The 21,942-nt window shown below is 45.2% G+C and overlaps 1 protein-coding gene across 5 annotated transcripts in view; it reads left to right on the top strand.

Annotated features, from left to right (window-relative positions):
• Positions 1-21,942, top strand: part of ACSS1 (acyl-CoA synthetase short chain family member 1) — an 80,141-nt gene that overhangs the window by 48,353 nt on the left and 9,846 nt on the right. For 4 of the 5 annotated variants that reach the window (XM_073339936.2, XM_073339933.2, XM_073339934.2 and 1 more), the window contains 7 exons: positions 5,532-5,684; positions 7,448-7,595; positions 8,676-8,813; positions 10,478-10,570; positions 16,949-17,061; positions 19,873-19,999; positions 21,354-21,481. In XM_073339936.2, coding sequence (XP_073196037.2) covers positions 5,532-5,684; positions 7,448-7,595; positions 8,676-8,813; positions 10,478-10,570; positions 16,949-17,061; positions 19,873-19,999; positions 21,354-21,481 — 900 coding nt within the window. The remainder of the gene's footprint in view (positions 1-5,531; positions 5,685-7,447; positions 7,596-8,675; positions 8,814-10,477; positions 10,571-16,948; positions 17,062-19,872; positions 20,000-21,353; positions 21,482-21,942) is intronic. The other variant, XM_073339935.2, reaches the window with a different exon arrangement.

Genomic DNA, 21,942 nt, shown 5'->3' with positions numbered 1-21,942 from the left:
GACTGACTTACTGGTTAATTGCAATGACCAGAACAATGTCTTTCATTGAGGGAACCAGAGCAGATTACAACAGATTCTCCCCAGTGGGGACAGGAACCTTAAATGTTGCAGCTGCATTAGTTCAGAAGATGGCCCTTTGAATTACGTTTACAGTGGACTGCAATGCCTGGTGGTTGGAAATTACCTCAAATCCTCTCTCCCTGCAACAGTACTAAGTATCAAGGAGAAAGTGCTTCAGGAATTCCAGAATATATCGATGCTACTCCAGCCGTAACCATGCTGTGTGTGGACATGCCAGGACGGTTCTGTCAATCTCTGTAGAACATCTTTTACCTCCCCAAACTGGACGTACTGTGTGGAGCTGCAGCAATAACCAAGACACAGGAGAGGCATTAATATACGGAAAGGACAGTGTAATTGTCCCATCTCTACTGAGAATGATTGTTTGGGAATATTTACAGTCTACATGGCCTGGGGGAGAAAGGAGTGACCATTAAAATGTGTTTTAGATGGTACATCTGGGAACATGCAGCTTGATGCAGAGTAGCTGTGTCAGTTTGTCAGAAGCAATAAACAAAGTACTTGGCACTTTTGCCACTGGAAATCACTACTTTGCAGCTAAAAAAATGACACAGGAGTGAAAATACATGTACTGGGCCAAGTATGCTCCAGTTATAGGAGGTACAGCTAATAATAAACACTAACCAGAATAAACCTGCCTTGTTGGTCAGAAACTATCTTAGTCCATGAACCACGTATAAACTGGAGCAGTGATGTCTCCCTGAGTCTGCAAATAACCTGAAACAATTGATCTGAGAGATGTAAACTGACCAGGCATCAGTTAATCCTGAAACTTAATATCAACATCATTATCATTGTTGTTAAGTCTTTCCTTGTTGATCATTTTAGGATAAACATCCAGCTACTATGTTTATCCCACAATCCCAAACTGCCTTCCATGCAGTCCAAGGTACCGAAAGCCCTAACTATTCCTTTCTCTAGTAGTTGCCAAAAACTTCCAGCTTCTCCTTTTTGCGGTGTAGTTGTGTGTTTTTAATACAGATATCTGAGACACATTGAAAATACAGGGACAGTGTGAAAGAAATTGAACTCCATATTAAAATAAATGACACAGGGATACTGTACGGATCAGCAGGACTTGAACCCAAGCCTGCAGGCAACCAACATCCCCACACTGTCACTTGGTGGCAATTGTAGCCTGGCTGCTCCCTCTGACCCACAGTCCACAGAGGTTGCTATGACTGCTGCTTCTGAACTCCTGGGATTGATGTTGGCTATGACGTGGATTCTGACTCCCAGTCGACCCCTGGAACCTGAACACTGACCCTGATGCCTGGGATTGACCCTCAGCTTGACTCCTGACTCTGGCTCTGACCCTTGGCTTCGGTTCCCAGCTCCCAAGGTCCTACCTACCTTTGCCCAAGATCCTGACACAGACGAAATTATTCATTTTCATATTTAATTCACTAATATACTCCAAATTTGAACTGAACTGATGCTGCTGCATTGGAGTGCTACAGGTACCAGTTGGTTGTGCTGCAAAATTTAAGTCCGTCTTGCTGTGGAGCACGTGGGGACTTTGTCTTGCCTGGGTTGGGTATATGACCATCGGAATATGCATTGACTAGAGGTCACAATAAATACATGATATGATGAGCTCTGTCATTTGCCGGATGTGTAAAATTTATTTCTGACCCTATTGGGTGCTTGTTTTGGTAAGATTGATTTGTCAAATGCTTAGAAGTGACTGGAACTAGATGCAGGCTCTCAGGCATATTTGCTTGTAAATACAGGTCACCTTACAGTGTTTAAAGGGCACTTGCAATTACTCACATGGGTCTCGGCAGACAGATGCCTAAAGAATCTTGAGGGACGCGCTTATTCCCCAAGAACAGTACAGAGTCTGCAGGAAGCAGGCTGTCTGTCAGCTTTTCCAGCCACATGTGGAGTATTTGGAATATACTCATTGCCACAGGCTTGATGCACTTGAGGAAGGGGTTGCAGTTGTAGTCCTGTCAGCCAGGCTCAAAAATGTTTTCTAAAGAATGATCATCTTCAAGTCTACTACATTTCTACAACCCTTTTGGGGAGATCTTTCAGCCATGTTAAGGTCTTCAAGTGAATTGTTGCAGAGTGACAAGCCATGGAAATAGTTAGAGGAGTGTGATGGTACTTCAAAAAAATGAAAACAAAAGCAAGAACAAGGAATGCCTTGGGGTATTATGATACACAGCACTCCAGAGTCATAAAGAGTAGGAGTTGTGATATTGCACATGGCTGAAGATGGCAAGAAGAGATGGGTTGTCTTTATTAATTATTAATGTATTATATTTTAAATAATTTTTTACATAAAAGCAGGCCCCAAGCAACATGGCTGTGGGCCCAGGGCACATTTGTAACCTGGGCCCCGTCCCATCCCACACAGATAGATGCATAGGGATAAACAGACTCATGGAGATTGTATAAATAATGTTTAGTCAAATTCAAATGTCCACAGTTTTTAGTCTGAATTTATTTCTCATGGTGATGGGCTTGTGGCCCTCTGGCTGGGTCCCTCCCTGGGACCATACCCTGGCAAAGTGTCCCCATTCCCACCTCTCACCCCCCTTTATTTGTGGCCTATACAGTGCTCTAACTTGCATGGCACTTTACAGAGATTAAAAAGGATTTGTCCCCGCCCTGCCTGGTCTTTACTATCCCAATTAGGCACAACCCTATGCTGCAGGCAGTGTGGAACCACACTGTTCTAGAGCAAAGGCACTCAACCTTTCCAGAGTACTGTACCCCTTTCAGGAGTGTGATTTGTCTTGTGTATCCCCAAGTTCCATGTCACCTAAAAACTACATGCTTACAAAATCAGAAATAAAAATACAAATGTGTCACTGAAAATTTGCTGACTTTCTCATTTTTACCATTTAATTATAAAATAAATCAACTGGAATATAAATATTGTTGTTACATTTCAGTGTATAGTATACAGAGCAATATAAGCAAGTCATTGTATGAAATGTTAGTTTGTACTGACTTCGCTAGTGCTTTTTATGTAGCCTGTTGTAAAACTAGGCAAATATTTAGATGAGCTGATGTACCCCCGGAAGACCTCTGTATATCCCCAGGGGTACGCGCGTAACCATGGTTGAGAACCACTGTTCCAGAGGGAGCAATGGGAGACGTAAATAAGAAAAGAATCTCTGTTTATAACAATGAACCTTTTATTATGATACAATTCCACTAATATCACTGTATTTGAAAATTTTGTTTAGTTACAGTACCTAACCCTTTGAGTTAGCTGTACCAACATTGGATGACTGAACATGCAACGTTGGGCATTGATCTTATGTATTTATTATTACAATACTGAAGGCTAGAAATCAGCAGGACTTAGTAATGCCAATGGTTTACATGTGAATTTTGCATGTGAATTTTCGGGAGAGTTCCACAGGAAAAAAGGACATTTTCTCTGGTTCATACACTGATTAACTGCTTTGTGTCCTTGGCAGATACTGCTGAAGAGGCTTGGAAAGACCCTGTTCTCTCCCAAATGAGTAGGTGTACAATAAATGGCCAGTCCAATTTTGTGGCAGAGGAGGCTTTGGAACACTAGTGAGAAAGGATAGTCTCCCACCTGAACAAGGTGGTTCACTTCAGGGGACTGTTTTTGATCATCTCTCCATGCTATGGAGCAAGAATGCGACAGGATCTGCACAGAGAGCACTCTGAGACATGTCACACGGTGGCTGAAGTGGGACGCTAGCTCTGTGTTCAGGATTTGATTAAGATTGAGCAAAAGGCTGTGGCGTTTGCATGTGATAGTAATGAAGATGCTAATCTTAGCACCTGTGCATCTGGGCAAATGGCTGACTTGAGTATGGCAGTGCCTTCCTATTAATTTTCCTGAGAAAGATACATTTTCCTTGTATAGGTCAGCAGCAGTAAGAAGTAACTTCAGCATCCACAACAGCCTTAACAAAAACCACTAAGGAGTTTATTTGCATTATATATACTCCCTGGGAAGATGGTGTTTGATAGTGGACCACAAGTAACTAATGAAGAATGCCAGCAATTTATACAGAAGAAAATTAAATCATCCCTCCTCTTCAAATGGGGGTGGAGCATAAACTGCTGATATCTGCACAGTGAGCCCACTCCCCTCTGCCTTGCACTTGGGCCCAGTGGATATAAGACTGTTAAAGCAGAATGGCAGTGTTTTTGTACCCACTTTGCACAGGTGTAAATGACGCCACTGGGTGGAAGGCAATAGGAAGTCAGCCTCATGGGGCTGTATTTTGAATCTAGGCCCAGGCCTGAGCAAGGAGTGATGTGTAAACCACGTCATCCCAGGAGTAGCTCTAGGAGGCACTGTGACTAAGATGCCCCTACTGAGGCATAATTGGAATATGGAGGTGAGCAGGGGTATTGATTTACTGCTGACCTGCAGCAAATTGCTACCTCTCCACCATTGGGCCAGCTACTCTCCCCCACTTGAGGGGTGAGGGTAGAAGCTAAGCCTTCACCCTCTCTCCAGTCACTTGTTCTAGGGAGGGAATAAGCGGGCCAGGAACCCCACATACTCCTGCGTGCCAGGTCCACGGTCAGGGTAACTTGAGTAGGGATATAAGGAGCTCTTACTCCCCCTCACTCCCTTTTGTCAGCACCTAGAATGTGTCAGAATTGAGCCCATAGCATCCTGAATGCCCTCTGCTGGGAGTTCTACTGACAGCTGCGCCTGGTGGGTGACATTGCCCAGGAGGCAGCAAAGGATTCTTACTAGGGAGTTAGCTGGGTCTCTGGAGCGCGAAAAATAAAACATGGATTTTCTCTTTAAAAAAATAAGTCAAGCCTATGCCATGTATCATCAGCAGGGGCTCTCAGCTCCTTCTCTAGCCAGGAAATGGAGGCAGGCATTGGGAAATCCTAAATGTGACTTAAAATTAGACTGAGAAGTGTAAATTAGAAAAAGAAGACCCCCGCCCCATGGAACTTGGCCCCTAAAGACCTTTCTGTTATTGCAAAGTGTGGCTCATTATGGCATCACACTTCTATTTTCTACCTGCAACTTTTATCCTCCCAAAGTCTTGAAACCTATGAGAGTCCCTGCTGTTTTTATAGATGGCTTTATTAATCCAATTCCCTGAAATGCCTGAGACTCACAGAAGTGTGGGTCTAGAGAATGGGTGCTGCACACCTTCCACGTGAACGCTTAGGTGGGGTGTGCTGCACACATTCGTTTGTTTCTGAGTCAGGGGAACAGGTGGTGCCTGTCATTTGAGCATCCATGCCAGGTCATTCTTCATCTGCTGTGTCTTCATGCTATGTCATTCTTCATCTACTACTTTGCCTTTCTTTTAGTAAATACTCAGCTCTTGCCAGTCTCTCTGCAGAAAAAGATGGCATCAGAAGAAATGACAGTTCTTCTGTACGTAACTAGGAGCCTGGTGAAACACTGAAGTGTTATGAAAGGATTGGTTGCGTGAGGCTAACGTGTTTCTTTGCTACTTCTCTCGTCTTAGGAGATGGCCAAGGAGGCTCCTGTGTGTGCTCCTGAAAGCATGGACAGTGAAGACATGCTGTTCATGCTTTACACCTCCGGGAGCACAGGAAAACCCAAAGGGATTGTTCACACTCAAGCTGGGTATCTGCTTTATGCTGCTGTGACACACAAGGTACCTCAGCAGTGTTCCTTGCAAAAAAGGAACATTTGTGCTTTATCAGTATTGATGTGGGACATTTGTTTGTTTAATAAGGCTGCTTCTGTTAGTGTTTGCAAATTATGTGGCAAATTGTGTGCAATCGAGTTGAAAAGTACACAAGAGCATATGAATAATTAAACAGCATTGATTTGCTTTCAGGAAGTACACTACTAGGAAAATCAGATCCCGGGGGTTGTAAAGAATCCAAATGATGCAGTGACTCCACCTGAGCATTTTGAATTCATTTGTCATTTGCTGGTTTAGTTTTGCACTCCAGTACTGCACTGATTGTGCTGGATTCCGAACAAGGGCCCTCCTTTTGTGATGCTCATCTGTTGAAGAGCAAACAAATTGTATTAACACTCAGTATTTCTGCCTCTGCCACTGATTTGCGATGTGGTGCTGGGCAAGCCCATTAGCCTCCCTGTACCTTCATTTCCCCCTAAGCCAAATGGAGCTAACGAGACCCTCCCAAAGGGGTGTTGTGAGGCTTAACTTCTTACAGTTTCTGCTTTGAGATTCCCTCCTGAAAAGTGTAATTGAAATCCATATATGATTATACTGAAGTTTCTAGATGAGATTTCAATTCTAGTCCCAGCCTCTCTCTCACTTGTAATTTTCTGAGATATTCGTCTTTGGGTTAATCTCAGCTCAAAGGTGAATTTTAGAACGTTTGAGGATTATCCATTCAAGCCGATGGGCTGAGCTGTTAAACCTTTCTCCAGTGGGGTGGAGTCACACCAGTCAGCTTTTTTCTTTTTTTTTCCAAACAGCAGCAAGGTGGGGCATACAAATCTGTTTGCTTCTCAGTCCAAGAAGAAGGTTCCCAACTTTGCTCTAGGCATTCAGAGGGTCTTGCTTCCTACACAGATGCATTCCTCTTAAATGTACTGCCTTTCAAGCACTAGAAAATGTACTGTAGGAATATTCCAGCACTGGTAGGAACATTGACTGGCTGACTGATGAGATCTTTCCTGCCACTCCTTTCTATGATCCTTTGGTTTTGATTTCAGAGTAGAGTGTTAGATTTTTGTTGTACTCTCAGTTTTTTTGATTTAAAAGGTAAATCTAGCTGTAACTTTCCAGCTCTGGTAACATGCATCAGCTGGTGCAAGAAGGTAGATTTCCTAGGTAGAACATTTCTGATAGCTGAGGAAGTATAATCAGCCCCAGATGCTTGTTATCTAAACTATAACGTGAAAGGCTATACGTGTGTGACTGAAAGTGAATGGAGTGAGGAGTTCCTAGGGCAAGCTGAACGACAGTAAGTCTCCTATGGATACCTTGTTTCCTTCATTAATACCCAGGGTATTAAACTGGAAACAAACAGAACACGTTGTAACGGTAAAGTTGGCTAAATCCTGAGGACCAAGCTGCCATGAGCTCAGGAGTCCATTGGCATTGGTGGGGCACTGTGCAGGCACAGGTGGCCTCCTACACAGTGAGGGATGACATCCTTCATTCTGACTCAGCAGACTCCCACTGAAACCAGTGGGTCTGATTTAAGGACTAAGAACCACAGGATTTGGCCCACTCCTTGTATGAGCGGTGGTATAGCCTCCCATCCTTAGGCCAGCCTTGCCTCTGTGCATTTATAGCTCGTCTGTCTGTTCATGCTTACTTTGTGTATATGCTTTAAATGATTTTTTGCTGGCTGAGTTGAAATAATTGATCCGGTGCAGCATATGTTAGTTCTTTCAGCATTACGAAAACAGCGTCACTGTTTATCTTTGCAGCATGTGTTTGACTACCAGCAAGGTGATGTTTTTGGTTGTGTGGCTGATACTGGCTGGATCACAGGACATAGCTATGTTGTATATGGACCACTCTGTAACGGAGGCACCTCTGTCCTGTTTGAAAGCACTCCACTGTATCCTGACCCAGGTGAGGGCATGATGGTCGCAGTTTTAATTAAACATGTATATGGTTTAGGAGCCTATCAAGGGTGACCTGGCTACCTTAGTAGATGTATTCTCTTTCCTATTATCACTGGTCCCATTTCTTTTGAGGATGTGACCATACAAACCAGGAATGTGTAATACCCAGGGTAATAAAGGTGCCATCAGTATTATATTATAGATCAGAGGTTGGCAAACTATGGCCCATGGGCCACATCCAGCCCGCGGGACCATCCTGCCTGGCCCCTGAACTCCCGGCTGGGGAGGCTAGCCCCCAGCCCCTCCCCTCCCCTGCAGCAACGCCGCTGCATGGGCAGCATGGCTTGTGCCCGCTACCTCCCAGGCTTTCCAATAAGCCAGTCCTGCCGCTGGCATGGTAAGGGGAGGGGGGGTTGGATAAGGGGCAGGAGGTCCCGGGGGAAAGTCAGGAGACAGGGAGTGGTTGGATGGGGCAGAGGTTCGGGGGGGCGGGCGATCAGGAGACAGGGAGCAGGGGGGGTTGGATAGGTGATGGGGTCCCAGGGTGGCAGAGGGTGCCGGGAGGGGCGGGGGGACAGGGACTGGGGGCGTTGGATAAGGGGTGGAGTCCTGGGGGGGCAGTTGGGGACAGGGGTCCCGGGATGGGGCAGTCAGGGGACAAGGTGTGGGCGTGGGGGGTTGGATGGGTCGGGGTCCCCGGAGGGCCTGTCAGGGGTGTGGATAGGGGTGTCAGGGGACAGGGAGCAGGGGCCGTTGGATGGGGGTGGTCAGGGGACAAGGAGCAGGGGAAGCTGGATGGGTCGGGGGTTCTGAGGGGGGCAGTCAGGGGGCTGGAAGTGGGAGGGGGCGGATAGGGGGTGGGGTCCAGGCTGTTTGGGGAGGCACAGCGTTCCCTACCCAGCCCTCCATACCATTTCGCAATCCCGATGTGGCCCTCGGGCCAAAAAGTTTGCCCACTCCTGCTCTAGCTACAGCAGATAGTTGCTGTAGAGTTTTGTCTTAGTGTTTACTTCAGTGTTCAGCGTTTGTAACAGTAGCTTTGTTCCGTAACCAGACAGACTAAAGAAGAATATTTGGGATTTTGCAGGTCGTTATTGGGAAACTGTACAGAGGTTAAAAATTAATCAGTTTTACGGTGCACCTACTGCTGTACGCCTGCTGCTGAAGTATGGAGATAAGTGGGTGAAGAAGTATGACAGATCTTCCTTAAAAACCCTGGGATCAGGTGAGAGGAATAGATGTTCTTTCAAATACAGGTTTCACATACAGTTGTTTAGTTACTATTTATGTAGAAAAAATAAAGAGCCCAATGCCAGGGCAATTGAATAAATATCTTTGAATTATCCCCCATTTCCTAGATTCCTTTATGAGAATAACGTTCTCCGGAAAAAGATGCCAAAAATTCCGTTGTGCTTGTGACTTCATAGAGCATTAATAGTTCTAAGGCTTGAGATGCTTAGACAGCCCCTGCATGAGCATTGTTTCGATTTTCTAAATACCCCCCAAATTACCTTCAGTTAGTACTTACCTTCTCTTAGATTCCTTTTTGCTTTTCACCAGTCCTAGGAAAGGAATGTCTTAAATTGTGAGGTTCATATTTAGGGCCCTACCAAATTCACAGCTATGAACAATATGTCACGGACTATGAATTCTGATCTTTTGTGTGCCTTTACCCTATACTCTACAGATTTCCTGGGGGAGACCCCAGCGTTTCTCAAACTGGGGGTCTCAACCCAAAAGGGGCTGCAGAGGAGTCACAAGGTTATTGTAGGGGGGGCTGTGGCATTACCGCCCTCACATCTGCACGGCCTTCAGAGCTGGGCGGCCGGAGAGCAGCAGTTGCTGGCCAGGTGCCCAGCTCTGAAGGCAGCTCCCCGTCAGCGGCAGCGCAGAAGGAAGGGTGGCAATACCAGCCCATCCCATCCTTACTTCTGCGTTGCTGCTGGCGGGGGCTCTGCCTTCAGAGCTGGGATCCTGGCCAGCAGCCGCCGCTCTCCGGCCGCCCAGCGGTGAAGGGAGCATTGCCACCAGCAGCAGCACAAGTAACGGTGGCAATACTGAGAGCCCCCTACAATAATCTTGCGACCCCCCCCAACAACCCTCTTTTGGGTCAGGACCCCTACAGTGACAACACTGTGACATTTCAGATTTAAATAGCTGAAACCATGTAATTTGTAATTTTTAAAATCCTAGCATCATGAAATTGACCAAAATGGACGGTGAATTTGGTAGGGCCCTACTCATATAACACAGGCACCATGAGCTTCTTCTCATGCCTCAGCAAAATGCTATCAGTAGTTACTAGGTGTAGACAAATTATTTATGATCAGAAATGCCTGGCGTTGCAGGCATGCGATGGATTTAGGCTCAGCAGAACTCGATTTTCCTTTTTTTTAAAAATAATTTCAATGGATAATATTGATTATTTTTAAGCATTTAAAATTTTTTATCTATTTAAATTTTCAAAGTTGCACAAAATTATGGGTTTTAAGCTTTTTTTTTTTTCAATTTTTATCAATTTACTTTTTCATAGTTGAGGGAAATTAAGGAGGGAATAAGACCATAATTATTCAATGACAGACGTTGAGATTTAGAAAGTTAAACACAAATTGTCAAAATCACATGTCAAAATATGCAAAGCAAATATTCTTAAATCAAACTATAATAAGTTCTCAAGTAGCATTTTGCTTACTTTGCCTATCTGTAATTTCAATTATTATCAATGGAAATATTTTTGGATGGTTTGCTGTTTATGGTGATATTGACATATACCGACATTTACCAATAAAATCTAATTCTTCCAAGCCTATATGTGGGGAAGGGAAAGCACACTGCATACAAATCCTTTCACCAGAATTCACTCTTCTTTCTTTACTGTTTTGGATTTAGTGGGAGAACCAATTAACCATGAAGCTTGGCAATGGTTCTACAATGTAGTGGGAGACAGCCGGTGCACCCTTGTTGACACCTGGTGGCAAACAGGTAAAAAGCACTCATGGGGAGGGAAAACAGGTTCACAGGGAATTCTCATGGAGTGATGAGAAAGTGGTGACAACTTTGCCACCTTTTGGAGATTTTTTTCCCTGAAACATTTCGAGTTTTCAGCAGACTTTGATCCGCTCTTTAAACTGGCTGAAACCCAGCAATGTTTTTTCATGAAACATTTTCACTGAAATTTTGAACATTTGGAAGTTTGGACCAGTTCTAGAAGCAGAAAACAATTTTTATTGTTCAGTTGAAAGTGAAAGGCTGCTGTCTGAAGTGGAAACCACACAGTAGTTATTCTGACAACTGAACTTTTCTTTATCATGAAAACCTATGTAATGTACGGCAAACTGTAACATTGAATCACAGATTCTGCCTAGGTATTTGTTTGTCCTGTTTCCCTACGGAAAATAGAACTGTGTAGCCAAGGGTATTTGTTTCATTACTAGAGCACCGGAAAATACAGTTAAAATTGCTTTGTTTTGTTTTGTTTCAGGAGGGACATGGGGAGAAGTTGTTATGCTATTTTGCAGTTAGCTGTCTGCAGCACTCCCCGTGTGAATGAAGTAGCTTTATTTGACAGTGAAGGAAGGGTTGCCATGTTGCGACTTAAGGGGACTTTTGCACTGAGCCATCTCACAGAAAGCAGGAGTGCACTTCTGTAATTCATCAATTTGCTTAGGCTGGTTCTTGTGCATCCCATCTTTATGAAGTGCGGCTTGCCTCTCAGCTACATGAACGCCAGTTTGTAATGCTTTAGTAATGGAAAGGGGCCTTAACTTGGATGTAAATAAAATCTGCTCCTTAGGTGTCTTTACATGACCAGAGTGCGTCAGGGTGGGTTTGTGTGAGTGACAGTCAGGCCCATACTGTCAATCTGTTGCCTGGATTGGCTATGTCTAGTCCCAGAGGGTATAACTATACTCGTGGCTGGCCCATGCCAGCTGACTCGGGCTCGTGGGGCTCAGGCTAAGGGGGTTTTTAACTGAGGTGTAGACATTTGCATTTGGGATGGAGCCCAGGCTCTGGGACCCTCCCTCTTGCAGTGTACAAGAGCCCAGGCTCCAGCCCGAGCTGAAATATCTATACCCCAATGAAGCAGCCCTGCAAGCCCAAGTCTTGCGAGCCTGAGTCAGCTGACATGGGCCAGCCATGGGCATTTAATTGCAATATAGACATACCGTGAGGTCACTAAAGAAAAATGCAGTAATCTTTACTCTTCTTATTGAAAGACTTCACTGAAGTAAATCCTCCTCTAGACCCTTCCCTGCTCATACCCCAACAACAGGTTCCTGTTCTTCCCTGTCATATGATGGTGGGAAAGAATCTCTTTCTTCTCTCACTGAACAAGGAACTTAGTTGCAGTAAGGAAGCCAGTGTTAGTTCTGAAACAGCTTTCTGTCTCCCTTTTTGTGCTTCCAAAGTTTTACAGCTTCTGCCTTGAATCTTCCCCAGCTCCCCTCCTGCCTAACTTTTTGCTACAGACTTAAAGAAATAGTACACATATCCTCACGCTGCCCTCTCCCTCTCCTCTGCCAAAGGAGACCCCTCCCATTTCCCTAGCCTCCCATCCAGTGCCGATGCAGCAGGTGAATTGATTACCATAGTGTCAGCTCAATTTCACCTTTCGCAATCAATGTAATTTACTTTATTAATTGGCCTTTGTCCTCTATGGACCATTGTCTTTGGAAGCAGCGGTATGTCACCAGAGAATAAAGCTGAACGGGCATAAAGATTAGCAAACCATACTTTAAGAATCCATTTGAAAGTATTTGGGTGAGTAGATAAGGTGAGAGGGGGATTATGAGAGAGAATTTGTTTGTGTGTGTGTGTGTGTGAGAGAGAGAGAGAGAGAGAAATTAAGGTGGCTCTTAGGCCATGTCTATATTAGCGGCACAGCTGTACGTAGCTGCTCTATGCTGACAGGAGAGAGCTTTCCCATCGACGGAACTAAACCAGCCCCAGCACTAGCTGCATTGGCAGGAGAAACTCTCCCACCAACATAGCGGAGAGCACGCCACCACTTATGTCGCTTGGAGGGGGTGTTATTTTCACAGCCCTGAGTGCCAAGTTTCATTGACATGTGCGGTAGTGGAGGCGTGGCCTTCGTGTTACTATGTTAGGCAGTGGGGTCTGTGCTAATATGACTGAGTGATAATATGATTCAAAGCTGGTCTGATTTTCAGGTCTAGTTTTAAATGATGTAGAATAGAGACTAGACTGTTTAGCTTTTGAATTAGAGCGACACCAAAGGTAAACTGTTGTAAATGATTCTCGAGGCACTAAATTGTATTATAGAATAAATAAGGGCTGTTCTTAGAAACACGTCCCTTAATAGGGCATTTCGATGCTTGGGTTCTTCTTTCTCAGTCACACAAAGGGTATATGGCTTCTGCTAATGGACTTGCTCCTGCTCCCATTAAAAACCCCCAGCAAAACTCTCATCAACTTCAGTTGGAGTAAGATTATGAATGTTTGCCAGCTAGCTAGACATATTCACATTGAATCATGTGTTAACAAAAAGTAGTGACCCAAGAAAAGTTAACTTTTTTCTACTAATTTGTAAATAAAGCTTGACCCAAGAATGGATTGTGAGTTGCTCCACAAGTTACTAGATTTATTGAATGGAAAGACAGAAGCAGAAAGTAGATAAGGAGCGCAGGATGATAAGGCTTTAAATAAGAGCCTTTCTGCATAGAAATTCCATTTGTGCCTCTTTCTTAAGAGCCAGATCATACCTTCTGTGATAAAGCCCACAAGAAGTGCACAGATGGTCTAGGAAACTCTGTGAGTTCATCTGGTGGAATTGCTAACTGGTGTTCCCCTCTGAGTGGAGGGGGCAAGGAGCACCCAAACCCAGTAGATCCTGGAGATCCTAAGTTGGAGCTCCTCCTCCTAGGCAGCATTGCTCACCAAGGAGTTTTGCTGACATTGGGTACCCCAGTCATGACTGCATCCTGCTCTTCTCCTTAGAGAGCGTTAGTGCCCCTGCAGAGTCAGCTAAGAAGCACGCTTTGTTTCTAAGAAAATCTGTGAAGAAAATCTGTGTTGGTTTCCACAGTAGTGAATTGACTGGGCGGTACAGAATAGAACAGCTGTGGCTTTGGCTTCATTGGAGTGCTACAAACTCTGTCGGAGGAGTGTAGGAGCACTCAAAATAGGTGGGGGAGGAGAGAAGGTTGGGTGACTGTCAACAGGAAATAGTTAAGGAAACAGGTGAAACCACAAGCACGCCTGGGTGATATTTAAGCAAAAGCCTGTTTGTGCTTAACACATTGCAGAGGCGTTCAAAGACTTGCGTGACCATTGCTGAGAGATTCTGTCAAGGTCATTGTCAGCTTGGACTATGTGACAAGCAAATACAAGGTGTGCACATTCAGAGTACCCACACACCGCAGTACCTGGCTTTGCAACGTGCCGCTTTGGAGTGGATTCTCCCTCTTTCTGGAGTTCTTTGCCGTCTCTTAATTAAAGACCAATTTAGTTAAACTGCTGTAAAACCCCTGCATGGACTTGCTGACACTGATTTCAATCTGGCTTGTGTCAACTTAGCTGAAGTTGACTGTTTACCACAATAAGCTAAATTGCTGTAAGCTATTTTTAAACCAGTTTAATAGTGTCCACACAGAAATGTGTACTGGTTTAACTAGATCAGTGGGAAAAAAAATCCCTTTAGTTACATCAGTGCAAGTTGGAGCATAGGCTCTGCCTAAGGTACTGCCCACTGTGAATAAGGGTGGAAAGTTGTAATTTCCTCCCATTCTTTGCATTGTCTTGCCTTTGTTTTCTCTTTTTCCTTTCTTCAGGGATTTTGCCCCATTCACCCCCTACCACCTTGCATCTCTCCCTTGGATCTGCACTGCTCTACTGGCTGTTACATAGTCAGTCATTGTGCTGTGTAGCAGATGGCCTGGCCTATATTTTAAATGTTGTTTTACAGTACTGTGATTTTAATTAATGTTCAGTTATATTGAACATCCGTTACAACGGAGCTAAACAGACATACTGTACATGCAGCATGAGCTTTGTACTCTGTCACCTTCATTACTGTGAAATATTAGGTGCAGTTCTTCCCGGATTCTGTCTGTGCGAGTAGAGGATGGTGTATGTTTTCCAAAACAGGAAAGTGCTGGCAAAGCCTTAAGACAATCATGTTACATTGCACAGAAGTTTCTGATGTGTACACTGTCCCTGAAGGAAGAGACTTCCAAAATCATTTTCCATTTGATACATAAGCATAAGCCAGCTCTGAGGCCTGTTTTCAGTGGAGTGATACCTCAGCTCTGTGGTTCCACTTAGAGATACCTTCTTCTCCACCTAGTTATAGAGGAGGGACTAGAGGCAAATCATAGGTTCTGTCTGTGTAGTCACTGAAGCCAGTGGAGCAATGTGGATTTACACCAGTCAAGGACACAGCTCATAGATTTTTAAAGCCTAACATTCCAGCCTCTTTGCTTCTGTTTTGTGCATCTGAATTAGTGTCAGGATATAAAAGATCTGATTAAGGTTGAAATCTCTGATCTGATTTAACATTTATCCCAGCAGAAATGAGGAAAGAATGATTAAGAGGCTCAGTTCAGAATGGAAAATAATCTCAGGATGCCCCTAATGGGTGGGCTATTCTAATACTGCATAATAATAGTAATTTAGTCTCACAAAGCGCTTTGCATACAAATTCCTCAAAGTGCTGTACAAACAGCACAAGAAAATAAATCCCTTAATATTTTGTGCTTATATCCCCACTGCTACAAAACAATCCCTAGTGGGGTAGGAAATGGGGCTGAAGAGCATTTTCCAGGTAGCATCATGTGTAAGAAAGGAATCTGAAAATGTGTAAATGCCACATTAGTGCTCCCTACATCCAGCTCTCGTTGATTTCCACGGAATTAATTTATTTCCTGGATAACTCTAGGAGTGTGTGTGTTAATTTAGGGTCACACTCTAGGAAGAGAGTGCATGGGCTGAATCAATGGGCTGCTCCTTCTTAGAAATGTACTTGCTAGGTGCAAGACTAAGGCATGCAATCCTTACCCCCATTTGTAATGCTGGTGTGCATGCAGACCGCAGCTGCTACTACAAAGTATGTGGGCCACTGCTTCCCTTCCTGCATGCTGCTTTGGCCACTGCTCCCCTTCCTGCATGCTGCTTTGGCCACTGCTCCCCTTCCTGCATGCTGCTTTGGCCACTGCTCCTCTGCTCCTGCAGCTTTAAAGTTAATGGGAGCTTTGCCATTGATGTCAGTGAGCACAGGCCCAGGCCCTTGGAATCAGTTACCCCGATGCAGTGCACGGTGATGCTGCTCTGCACCTGAGGCCAGCTGCTTACCTGGGCTGCGTTATTTCTCTCTGTCGTCTTTTTATAAATGCGGACGTCTGTTTTTGTGTGGCTTACGAGGTCCAAGACATCCAGATGTTTTGCACGGATAGGTCAGTCAACCTTCAGTTAATGGTTTGGGACATCCTGGTGTTCAAAAGATACAGATGTGCAGAGTTCAGAGGAGAGCAAACTTAGTGGTGAAGTGTTTAGAAAAGAATATGCAGAAAGAAAGTCAGAGAGGAGGAAAGGAATGCACATATTAATAATTCTCCCAATGTAGTTGTTATGGTAACCTGGAGACCAGAACCCCACCCTGCTAGGCACTGTATAAACAGAGCAAAAGGTGGCTGCTGTCCGAAAGAGCTTACAATCGAAGTTTGTTGAGCCACAACAGGTGGGTGTGGCAGATGGGGTGAGCACAAGGCAACAACGATAGAGTTATGAAGAGTGCGACAAGCAGTAGTCACAGCTCACCAGTGGCTAACCATTGCCAAGTGTTTTGTAGGCATCATGGCACCGGTGGGTTTGAAGGAGAATATGATGATGTAGCAGCCGCTGTTTGGATTCTCAAAATCATTTCTGACCTCATACCTTTCCCGACTTTGTACTCTGCACTATCTGTCCAGCAGATGGAGAGGAAATGTGTTTTCCCCTTAAAATGTGTATACTGTGGGTACTGTTCGGTAAAGTCTCATCTCTGCCTCAAAGAGTTCTAGAGGCAAGGTGGGTGAGGTAAACTCTTTTATTGGACCAACTTCGGTTGGTGAGAGGCCAGCTTTCGAGCTACCCTGAGCTCTGCTTCAGATCAGCTCCGTGTAAGCTCGTCTCTCTCACCGACAGCAGTTGGTCCAAGAAAAGGTATCCCCTCCCCTGCCTTGTCTCGCTCGTTTCCTGGGACCATCATGTTCACTGCAACAATCAAAGCGTTCTTAGCTGGGAGGGTGCCTGTGATTTGCTGGTCTTGTGTAGCCGAGCAAAGTAGGTACTTGCTTTAATCCAGCCTCGCCTGCCATTCCAGTGTGTCGGCCCGGCATATTTACTTTCCCGCTGCTCTTCCAGAAACAGGCGGCATCTGCATTGCTCCCCGGCCCTCGGAGGAAGGAGCTGACATCATTCCTGCTATGGCAATGAGACCATTCTTTGGGATTGTCCCGGCACTGATGGATGAGAACGTGAGTTGGGACTGTGCTCTGCCACTGGGGGCAATGGTGCAAAGGCAGGGAAAGAGCTGCCGGAGATGCTGCTTTTGGGGTTGTCAGGCTAATTCCACTATTTAATGCCAAAAGCATGTAGGAAAAGGAGATGGAAAATGTTATGTGCCTCATCTGTTCCAATGATACCGGAGGGAATCAAGCCATATTCATGCATATTTAAGTGTTCTAGTTAGAAAGCCGATGGTGAGTAGCAAGGTAATGTTTTTGGACTGGCTCCTATGTGATAGTGATGATTGTATAATGTAAGTGCCAATGCTGCAGACACTCATACATGTGTGTAACTTTTCTCACGCATAGTCTCACTGGAGCCAACGGGACTGGCATGAGTGAAGTGCACTGGGAACACAGCCAACTTATAGCTTTGTAGGGAATTGTTCTCCTTAAAAATGTTTGCTGAATGTGCATTGTAGCCAATGAAACCCGCCTGTGATCTCCGCAGTCTCCGTTGGAGTCAGGCTCGGTGTGTCTGTGGGCATCCGTTGATACTGCTGAGAAATATAGATTCTGAAAGTTGGGGACGTGACCTTAGACAAAATGTTTCCATTTTTAGCAGCCCCTTTTCCCACAGTGAGAAGATCTTCATTGCCCAGTGGTGAGGCAGTGTTGTCTAATACCTTGGGCACAGGGTGAAGTCCCAAAATGTCTGAGCTCCAGGCCAGTCTGTATCGTTGATTTGGGGCCTGATCTGTGTGGGCAGTGCCCCATAGGCCACAGTGGATTTTGGCATGGGCTGAGGGGCCTACCCACACAGGCCTGACTGAAAACTTGGGGCCTTGCTGTATAGCCTTAGGCAAGTCACTTAGGACCGGGTTTTCAAAGGTATTTTGGTGCCTAGTGGGATTTTCCAAAGCACCTAAGTATGTTAGGCACCTAACACCCACTAAAATCAACAAGACTTAGGTACTAAACCTGCTCGGATGCTTTCACAAATCCTGCTAGGCACCTATATGTATCTTGGGCGTGTAAATACCTTTGCCAACCTGACCCTTAGCCTCTCTGCCTCAGTTTCCTCAGCTGTAAAACAGGAAGAATAATCATAGAATCATAGAATATCAGGGTTGGAAGGGACCTCAGGTGGTCATCTAGTCCAACCCCCTGCTCAAAAGCAGGACCCATCCCCAATTAAATCATCCCAGCCAGGGCTTTGTCAAGCCTGACCTTAAAAACTTCTAAGGAAGGAGATTCCACCACCTCCCTAGGCCACGCATTCCAGTGTTTCACCACCCTCCTAGTGAAAAAGTTTTTCCTAATATCCAACCTAAACCTCCCCCACTGCAACTTGAGACCATTACTCCTTGTCCTGTCCTTTTCCACCACTGAGAATAGTCTAGAACCATCCTCTCTGGAACCACCTCTCAGGTAGTTGAAAGCAGCTATCAAATCCCCCCTCATTCTTCTCTTCCGCAGACTAAACAATCCCAGCTCCCCCAGCCTCTCCTCATAACTCATGTGTTCCAGACCCCTAATCATTTTTGTTGCCCTTCGCTGGACTCTTTCCAATTTTTCCACATCCTTCTTGTAGTGGGGGGCCCAAAACTGGACACAGTACTCCAGATGAGGCCTCACCAATGTCGACTAGAGGGGGACGATCACGTCCCTCGATCTGCTCGCTATGCCCCTACTTATACATCCCAAAATGCCATTGGCCTTCTTGGCAACAAGGGCACACTGCTGACTCATATCCAGCTTCTCGTCCACTTAACTCATCTTCACAACTCATCAATACTTAACTCATCTTCACAACATCTGTTTGAGACAGGCAGATAACAGGGGTGATGTGACAGCTGCAGTAACTTCCTGAGTGAGGGAGAGGAAGGGAATGAAGTGCACTACTGTGGTTTGGGTCATGGGAGTTACTGATGCTCTGAGGGACCTTGGCCTCTCTAGCCAACAGCTGTTCTGGAGCTATTAGCAGTCCCCTCAGCCTAGCTGAGGTGGCTTAGGAAGAACACTGCTCTCCCACCGGAGGCTGTGGCCCAGGGCTGAGTTGGTGAGAGGATGGAGAGTGGTGATGTGGTGCTGCTGCAAAGGCACTCAGGGCTGCCCTGTGCCTGTACTGGGCACGGAGTCAGCCACGGCAGCTCCTGGCTGAAGAAGGTGCCGGCCCTTCTGCCACTGAGCTGGGCTCCGCTCTGGCACCAGTTTGGTCCACATCCTGGATTCATAATGCTGAAGAGTGGGGTTCTGTGAATCTTGTATTGTTCTTTGCACTCCAAGGGGTCACCTATCTTTCCTTTTGTGTGAATAGCGTATTATTCATAGAATCACATGCTCTGTTGTTTGTGTACATGAATGATGAAAGCATGACATAGACAATGCTTCCTTAGAGGTTTTTAAGGTCAGGCTTGACAAAACCCTGGCTGGGATGATTTAACTGGGAATTGGTCCTGCTTTGAGCAAGGGGTTGGACTAGATGACCTTCTGGGGTCCCTTCCAACCCTGATATTCTATGATTCTAATGCACAGTAATTCCTCTAGTGGGTACATTTCCCCCCCCCCCATGTTCAACTGCTGCCAAAATGTGAGTGAGAAACATTAAGAATAAACCATTGCAATAATAGACACTGAGTCTGTGAATCTGCAGAATATGAAGGGCTCTCACTTGCCCTGGTGTAAAACAGGAGTGACACCTTTGAAGTCAACGTAAAACTGGGGTAAGATCAGAATCTGGCTCAACATAGCTAGATAGTACTAACCAGCTACTTTCCTTTAATCTGAGATGTTTCCCAACATCTGGGCTGATGATCCTTCCTGTGCTTGGATCAACAGGGAAGAGTTATAGAAGGAAATGATGTCTCTGGTGCTCTGTGCATTGCACAGCCCTGGCCTGGCCTGGCAAGAACCATCTATGGAGATGATCAGAGATTTATAGATACTTATTTCAAAAAGTATCCAGGTAAGGATGGTGTCAGGGAAGAATGTTGGACTACAATGTCAGTACCCAGCGGGTTTTTAGCAGTGCTATATTGTACGGTTTTTCTGAGATATTGTTCTAGTAATTGGCTACTGTGTATCTTTACTGTGTATCCTCTACTGGATGGAATCAAAACTGCTTAAATGCAGTTGTGCTTTAAGGGTATGTCTACACAGCAAAGAAAGCCCTGTGGCTGGCACTTGTGGAGCTCGGGCTGCGGGGCTGTTTCATTGCTGTGTGGCTGTCTGGGATCCGGCTGCAGCCCAAGCTCTGGGACCCTCCCGCCCCACAGAGTCCTAGAGCCTGGGCTCCAGCCCTAGCCCAGACATCTACCCAGCAATGAATCAGCCCCAGAGCCTGAGCCCCATGCGCCTGAGTCGGCTGGCTTGGGCCAGCCGCGGGTTTTTCTCTGCAGTGTAGATGTACTCTTAGACCAAAGGATCTGCTCTTTTTCCAGCCGGTGCAATGAAGTTCCAGAGATCATAGGTTGTAGCACAATTATAATAGTGAAGTCTTTGGGAGTGATGAATTTGTTACAAACCAACTTGTTTTGCTTAGAAAGTTGTTTTTCTCTGTTGCGAAAATAAGACTGACCAAAAATATCCTCTTATTATCGTGCCACCAAAAATATCTTTGTTCTGTGGTCATCTTGCACTGTCTTGCAGGGAGTTAATTCATCCGGCTCTTAAACCGTGATCCCCTGTAGGAGTGTGTGTGAAGGGAAGCCCCACAGTAGTGACTGGTGCAGAGTGCTAAGGGTGTCAATGCCTTATGGGGCCCTGGGAGGAGGGTGCTGGTGAGGGGGCTGTTAACTTCTCCTTTGGAGAGACAGCAGGAGTCATTGGATTTTGTCAGAATGCTTGATTATCATTATTGTTTGTATTTCCATGGTGCTGAGGCCCACAGCCTAAGCAGACCAGACGGAACACTGACTAGGAGAAAGGAAGGATTGTTATCCTCATTTCACACCAGGAAACTGAGGCACAGAGAGAATAAATTATTTGCCTCAGGTCATGCAGGGAGGCTGTGGCAGGGCTGGGTATAGAGCCCAGATCTCCTGCATTCCAGTCCAGTGCCTCATCCAGGGTACAAATTCCTAATTAGAAGTGGGTGGCTATTACCATCTGTAAAGTGGGTGTAACAAAACCTTGCCCTCCGGAGTGCTGTGTGCTCAGTTAACTGGTGCCTGTAAAGATCTGTGATTGAAAGGGGATAAAAGTATAAAGTAATAATAAAAATAATCACAAAAAAAATAAATCACAAAAAAAAATACTGATAGTGAATTATTATACTAGCTGCTGTTGATCACAGGTAATGGTGTTCTTTGTTGCTACAGGTTATTATTTCACAGGGGATAGTGCCTATAGATCCTCAGAGGGGTATTACCAAATAACAGGGCGGATGGATGATGTCATAAATATCAGCGGTCACAGGCTTGGAACTGCAGAGATTGAAGATGCTATGGTAATTTTTCAATACCCAAGGAAAGCTTTTCATGCATGGGGCCAGATTCTCATTTGGTAAAAATCAGAAGTGTTCCATATACTTTAAAGGAGCTATGCCAATGTACATCTCGGGAGGATCTAGCCCATTGGTTTATGTGTAAGGGTTAACATTGCTACCCCTGATCTTTCTCCTATATGTTTCACCTACACACACCCTTGATACTAAATACACATGGCAGTTATGCTGAAGAAAACAATCTTGTTATGTAAACCATGGAAGGGCGGATGGATGAAGTTCATTCAGGGGTAAGATAGTTTTTATGGAGGATATCAAAGTGAAGGGCTACATGCAATTTCTTTGTTTGAACTGATAAGATCTGAATCATGTTTCATCTCTTCAGGATACATCAGTGACTTCATACCATTGCTGTTTTACTTTTGGATGATGCGGGCTTCAAAACTCTCCTCTAGCTTCCCCCC

This window comes from Lepidochelys kempii, chromosome 3, assembly GCF_965140285.1.
Source record: "Lepidochelys kempii isolate rLepKem1 chromosome 3, rLepKem1.hap1, whole genome shotgun sequence".
Taxonomy (NCBI): Eukaryota; Metazoa; Chordata; order Testudines; family Cheloniidae; genus Lepidochelys; species Lepidochelys kempii.
This window is presented reverse-complemented; position numbering and strand designations above follow the sequence as displayed.